At 42.8% G+C, this 7,232-nt stretch overlaps 1 protein-coding gene across 2 annotated transcripts in view; it reads left to right on the forward strand.

Moving 5' to 3' along the window:
- eng (endoglin) overlaps positions 1-6,700 on the forward strand; it is a 34,975-nt gene extending 28,275 nt beyond the window's left edge. For both annotated transcript variants that reach the window (XM_068574593.1, XM_068574592.1), the window contains 7 exons: positions 27-222; positions 687-841; positions 1,081-1,311; positions 1,575-1,641; positions 4,946-5,056; positions 5,149-5,196; positions 5,281-6,700. In XM_068574593.1, coding sequence (XP_068430694.1) covers positions 27-222; positions 687-841; positions 1,081-1,311; positions 1,575-1,641; positions 4,946-5,056; positions 5,149-5,196; positions 5,281-5,402 — 930 coding nt within the window. In that variant the 3' untranslated portion in view covers positions 5,403-6,700. The remainder of the gene's footprint in view (positions 1-26; positions 223-686; positions 842-1,080; positions 1,312-1,574; positions 1,642-4,945; positions 5,057-5,148; positions 5,197-5,280) is intronic.
- Positions 6,701-7,232: the final 532 nt, after the last annotated feature.

The raw sequence follows: 7,232 nt of genomic DNA on the forward strand, positions 1-7,232 counted from the left end.
ACTGCTTCATTTGAACTCGTCTACAGTCCAACAATGACATCCTGCTGCCCACTTTCACAAACACAATCCCGCCGTCTGTTACACTGGACATCGACAACGCAGAGGACGTGCAAAAGAAGGCTTTAGAGTACTTGAAAGCCAGTACTTTCACAAGCTACACTGAACTGAGGCTAGAGGGCTCGATGGTCTCACTGGTTCTTGGAAATAAATTCAACTCTGCAGGTGAGACAATGAAAGGTAAAAAAAAAAAAAGGAAATAAAATGTTTTCAACCTTGAAGCATTTTCTACACGGAGCGCAAATGGAGTACTGCAAAAAAGCCACAGCCCACGCATGGAATTATGACATAATGCTAAAATTTGGACGATAATGACTGCTGTAATGTTCCCAATCATCATTATTGCATTCAATGTACTATTTTGCTCACACAATGTGTTATGCTGCAATTTGCGTGACCATGATTTATTTTTTGTGGTTCTTTTTTTTAAATCTATTGTGTAAGCCCTTTTTGCAAAAATTCTAAATACATTTGAAGTTTTCAGCTTGAATCAGCCATAGACCTCAAAAAGAGTGGTTTAATAGCATCGTGTGCACAAGAAAGGACAAACATCCCCATATCTAGAAATTGATTTAAAAAAATGAACGTACATGGTTTATCTCTTTTAATTTGAACAATCTCTCTTTCAGTTATAGAAGCAGCACCAGCACCAGTCGCTCCCGTTGCAACTAATGCTCCTCATCCGATGCCTCTGCTGCTGATGCAGTTATACACCTCCCCAGACTACCGTTCTCCCCTCGACCCGACCACCAAGGTGCAGAGTGACAAGAGGATTTATGCCGAGGTAAGAACTATTTTCTCCTCTTCGCTCCTCAACACAACTCCTGCACAAACATGGCTGTTATACAGCACCTCATATGTGATGTTGGTCAGTTTGTAACATTCAAAAATGTTCAATTGTGCTTAATAGACTTATGTGCAATGCAAAACGCAGCCGTTAATAGTTTTGTACTCACTGCACGTAGAATACGTTAACACGCTCTGTTGATGTTTATTCAATTTTTTTTTCTCTTTTTTCGGTAGATTTCAGTACACACTTTAGGAAATATCGTCTTGACCATCAAGGTGATGAGCTGCTTTGTGCGCTCCATGGACTCGTGCCCCGTCATCAAAGAGCTGTCCTTCATGCTCGAGGCCTGCTCCTTGACTTCTTGTCCCAACAGCACCCGACTCAGCTTCTCCTTGGATCAGCTCCAAGAGCTGACGTCCACCACGTGGGACCTGGAATGCTCCGTCAAACTCTGTCACAGCGAGGTAGGAGTTCATCAACTCTTCTTTGTGAATAAAACATGGCATGGAAGGATATGCAAATCTGTTACAACTTCTCCCTGATTGTTTTGAATATTTTGACTGAACGTCAGTGCAGATCTGTCGTGGTGGGGGCGTTGTGATGGGGCTTTCTTTACATCTAGCAGGATCACAATCCTGAGGCTTAAATGTCATTTTTCACAGTGTTGTGACAAAGCGACCTTTTGGGTTTTCTTAAAGTGTTTTTTTTTCTTTCTCTGCCTTGATAGAAATGTGGAGATGGAGGACGAGTGAAGAGGAATCTGGAGGTTACCCAGCCAAGTCTGCAACCACCAAGTGAGTTCAGTATAAACTCCATAATATGGACCAGGTCACATGTTACTTCAGCCCTCATTGGACCAGCATGTATCATCAGAGGCAGCTATTGATACAGCTGGTTTTCACTTGTTTCTTCTTTTCCTACAATAACTTACTCATTAAAAAGCAATTGATGATGAAATGTGGAGGTAGACATTTTTATTTGATATATAATATATAAAAATGATAAACACATACATAGTAAATTGGCAGTTCAGTGATGTGCGATACTTCTTCAGTTTTCTTCAATCAACAAACGATTCAAAAACATTTGCTGACTCACTTCAAAATGAACTTCCAGGTGAGCAACTTAAACTTTTGGATCACCTCGTTTGTTCTCGGGGACTTAGTTGCTAGTCGAGTGCGTGGCCAGTGAGTTTCCAGCGCGGGGCGGGCGGTGGCCACAGCGCTGAACTCAGGATACGCAGCGCAGCCGGCAGGAGGAGGCCCGGCTGGGCCTCGTCCTTTAGGAAGGTCTGCAGGCTGACCTTGTGACCACAATCAGAAGTAATGGCTCCTCGGGGACGGGGGTGAAGTCCTTTGTGTTTCCAAGGGGATCTGACTGTGTTGCTGTCCAAACACAGCCGCTGGACCCGCCGCTATTGTCCAACCAGTCAACACAGTTGACGCACAAAAAAAAGAAAAAAGGAATGATGTTTTTCTTCAAGGGAAAAACAGTCTCCGGACAGACGATTCATTTCAAATGATTACATTTTTTTTAAAAAGACGCAAAGGAAGTAGACGTGATTAAATGGAGGAATCACCTGCAGTTCGTCAGACTTCTTGAGCCTGATAATAGATTTGTTTATTCTTTAAGCTTCTTTCACCCTCCATTTCCTTCTAGAGGAGAAAGATAAAGATTGGTATGCCAGACTACACCGCTCATCCTACTTTCCCGTGTCCTGTTTGTCCTCCTCCGTGCTGTTTTGCTTTAAACCGTGCGATCACAAATGGATACTGGGAACTGGAATACAGGAACATAGTGCCAGTTGTGGAGGAACACGCCGGTTCGGTCAGTGTGTTTGTGTGCTTCCATTCACCAGCCGGTGTCAGAGATACAAAGGTTATATCAGCTGGAGTAGCAGACTGCATTCTGTCACGAACCCTTGCTGGGCCGGACCGAGCGCTCCATTCAGCAATCATTCCTGTTTGGAACGTTTTCATACAGAAAGCTCCAGGGAGCCACAGCGCAGGCCTGCAGTCTGCCTCCTCCTCTCCACCTGCACTGGAGCGTCTGCTTCCTGCTCTTGTTTATTCAGCTTTGCTGTCAGAGCGTCACTTGTGCAAACTAGCACAGCAACTGATTAGAGAGACAAAAAAAAAAAGTCTCGAGAGAAAGTCTGCTGGAGTTGCTCTGATGTTTCTGGCTCATTCGAGGTCAAGGAACGTTCCTCGCTGACAGATCATCAAACTGGGTTGTGCTGTCTGGCGTGCAGTCAGCCTGAATGACCACAAGATGTCCCCGTTTCAGCAGCCTGGCCCACGTTTCAGTCAGGAGGTGCGGTCTATTGTTTCATCGAAATCCGAATGAAAGTATTTTTTCTGATTTTAATTATAAAGAAAGGAAACAAATGGAAGCACATGCAAAATATCACACGTCCTACTCTCCTAAAGTCCATCCTATTCAGTTGAATTGTTCTATATTCTGATATCAGTATTCGTTGTTCTCGGCTCTTTACAGTGGCACATTGTTACACGCATATTGAAATACACATGAGCTGCAGAGCGGTGGCAAGTTTCCACAAAGCAAACCCTCTTCAGCTCCCTTTTGCTTCAGCAAAGGGAAGCTGCGTTGTATGAAGCCTGGTTTGGTCCTCAGCCAGGCGGCTTGCACCAGCAGGTAGCAGAGGCAGGTGAGAGAAAGTCGTGCAAAGGTGATGATTAGTTTCTTCCAAATGTTCTCGATACTTGTGGGAGGTGTGTGTGTGTGTGTGTGTGTGTTGCCTATATTTCTAAATTAATAAGTCTGGTAGCAATTAATATAATTAGTTCCGCCAAATACAAATTAGCAAACCCTCAAACTGCTGTTTGTGTAGCGAAAGATGTATTTAGGAGTGATTTTAGAATATCTGGCATGCTTTGTCTGCTTGAGAATTGGCAGCAAACCTCCATGCGGAGTTTAAGGTGGAAAACTGCTACTTATCTATTGTGCGGCTATCTTGCAACGACGTCTTTCTCAAGGTAATCGATTCACAGCCTCGCCGGATCACAATGGGCAATGCAAAAAAGGAACGGCCTTGCCAGGCTCGTCATGAATGTCTGTGCCACAGTGTCATGGGCTTCAGCGAGTTTCAGTCTTTGTGTGCTCTCTTACTCTTTCAAAGACGATTTTGAGGGCGTATATTTTACATTCGCCAGCAGTGAAGGACGTTGTGCGGGTCGACCCGGCACTCGGAGCATCACCAATATCGGACTTGTTTTTAATTAAAGTTTGTCTCATTAATTAGAACGGACACAAAAAGCCATAGCATGTTTTATATCTCAGTTTGGCGCAGGTCTAACCCTGCACAAGAGATGACTTCTATTTACTGCATGGGTTTTTCTTTTATTGCCATGGTAACTAGCAGGGGAAAAGCATAATACTAAAGGACCATAGCTGGGACAAATTGCATATATTTTTCAGTACTGCCAGTTTATAATCTTTACAATCAATTTAAAACGTACCTTCGAGGCAGCTGTTGGTTTTGGTTCATTACTTGCAGAGAAAACTTGCATGGTGTCTTTCCATCGCAGTGAACACACAGTCATGTCTTTCTTTGTCCAAAATGTGTTGTCTTTGCATGGTCGATGTATGTAAGAGGAAGAGAAAAAAGAAAGTTTAAAAAAATGAAAACACCGTTCTTGGTGCATGCCAGGAAACTCCATCCTGAATTCAATAATTTGTTGCCTGAAACATATTCACAAGACACGCCAGTACACTTTCTGTGTGGGTGTTCTGTTGCACTGCAAGAAAATGTGGTGCTGGCAACTGGTACATCTTGTTTTCTACGGTTCTCTGGAGAAATCAGCCAATCTGAAAAGGTTGCAGAAATCCTTGAACTCCTTGCTGTTCCCAAGAGAAATGCATTGTATAATATATCTCTGGATTCATGCATATAGAATAAAATCTCACCTCCATTCCATGGAAAACTTGCATCATCACAAACTTCAACGTCAGCAATTTCATTTCTACATTACGTTGGCGTAATCAGTAACCATCAGTTCTTGTGATTGTTGTGCTCGTTGTTGTTGGCCTGAAGCTTGCAGACGTGGTTTTTTCATGGTTTTCATGTCTATGTTTCAGCCCCACCATGCTTTGATTTTGGCTTACCTGGTGTTCTGGGCATTGCATTTGGAGGGTTCCTGATCGGAGTGTTACTTATTGGAGCACTGTGGTTTATCAAGATTAAAACAGGTAAATATATGACTAACAAGATAGTGTGTGTTGGTTTAACATAGAGTTGATATTCATCTAGATTTGAAATTGTTTTATTCTGCTTCTTTCAGGGTACCCAACTGGACTGGACATTAGCTCCACTGCAGCAAATCTACCTGGTACGGGTTGTTTCCTTCTTTCTTTCCTGTTGGTTCTTTCCTTTTCATCAGCTTCTCATTGGCTCCTCTCTCGTCTCTCTTCAGGGTGTCCCTGTTCAGGAGCAAAACGACAACCCGTCTCCACCAACCCATCTCCCTCTGAGAACAGCAGCGCCAACGCGAGCATTGGAAGCACCCAAAGCACACCGACCAGCAGCATGGCATGAGATTATGCTAATCCCACCACCAGCACAGCCCCCGTCTCCCTTGAAAGTCACCTATATGGGTTTTTGTGCTTTTGTTTTCTTTCATAATGCTTATTAAGCATTTCTCCCTTCCCTGCCCCCTCCACATCCCCGTTTAAAAAGCACAACCCACATCTTTGACTTACCGAGCCTGGAATGGATGTGATCTGGGAGTTTGTAATGGTGGATCGAAGGTGTGTGTGTGTGTGTGTGTGTGTGTGTTTGTGGAGGGGATGGGGGTGGATGCTGGGTGACGGATGACACAAGTCTAATCAATGGCCTCTGACGCTCACCTCTGCAGCCTCTCTGTAAAGTCAAGCTCCTAGACAGGAAGTTAAAGAGGGCAAGAGAAGAAAAAAATTGGCTCCCAGCAACAGGAAAAACAAACCATATCCCCCAAGAGCTAACAGGAAATTCCCTGCATTCCTTTGAATGAATTGTGCTTGTGTGATGGCAGCACAATAATAGTTAGACAGGAGAGAAAAAACAGTCAAAAAGACCGACTTTGAAAAACATGAAAAATCGTTTCGCGTTCACATCCAAGCTGTACAAATACAAAAGCCTTTTGGCCGTGTCAGTCCAGAAAGTTATTAATGTCTCTGAGACTGAAAAGCTCAACGTCTTAGTGTCTAAAACCTGTTCATTAATTGCTCACTTAAAGGGCTATTTGTCTTAATTGGAGCGCAAGGTCAATAGTTAACAGCTACCTCCTATTATTTAAAAGTCTCGAGTTACATTTAAACTTCAGATTTCACTGGTGAATTGATCTTACTTTCTGCCTTTTTTTTCAAGTTTTGTTTCATTTTGTGTCACTTTAGGTGGATCTTGTCGTGGACCTCTGAGTCATTTGTAGCTCTCAACAACAACGTCATGGTGCCATTTTCATACAATCCCATAGCTGTATCAGGGCCTATGGAACATATATACATGCTTTCCTCATTACTCAACAAAATCCTGAACTCTATTTATGGCCGAAAGAACACAATACATAATGAACCACTTCTATTTGTGTGAACTAAGAAATCACCACGTTTGTACAGTACAGTAAAGCAGAGATACATGGCTGTATCCAGAGCTGAGTAATGGGCCATTTATGAGCAGTTCATACCAAAAGTCACATCAGTTCTCATCCAGCTACGCCCACAAGGTGGGGTTTCCCCAAAACAGTCTGTCTGCAGGGGGACTTCCAGTACAATGACTATACTACAATTATGTTTTACCATTCAAGTAATATCTGTAACATACATAAACACAAATACAGAAACACATTTTACCTTATATATCTAATAAAAGTATGGTCAGAGAGATTGAATCATCCCACCGATGAACTAGATGCCAAAGCTGATGGTCTATCTGATGGATGTTATGGGTCGATGTAACCAAAGTCAGAGAAACTTTTATTCCTTGTGGGGGAACATTTGGTACCATGAATAAGCTTTCATAATTAACGTAACACTTTAAATGTTTTTTGTCTTTCTCAGAATACAATTAAATGTGTGAGCTTTGAGGTGAATGTTTGTTTCAGGTGAAAAACGGCAAACTCAGACATGTGGGCTGTACGTGGGTCATTGGGTCTCCATCCATCTAGTCCAGTTTGACTTTGAGTTTAACACCTGCACGCCCACTTCTCCCTCTCACCAGCTCTGAATACAGCCTTTTGGAATCCATAGTATAATCCAGAATAACAATATAACACCACATTGTATACGCACGGTTTGCAACAATACACTCGTCCTTCAGTTGTGCCATAACCCCATCATGGAGACTGTTTAAAGAAATGTAACTCCAGCTGTATTTCTCGCTGTCACATGA

Source organism: Clinocottus analis, unplaced genomic scaffold, assembly GCF_023055335.1.
Source record: "Clinocottus analis isolate CAN_PGR_092001 unplaced genomic scaffold, fCliAna1.0.p SCAF_13, whole genome shotgun sequence".
NCBI classification, from domain to species: Eukaryota; Metazoa; Chordata; class Actinopteri; order Perciformes; family Cottidae; genus Clinocottus; species Clinocottus analis.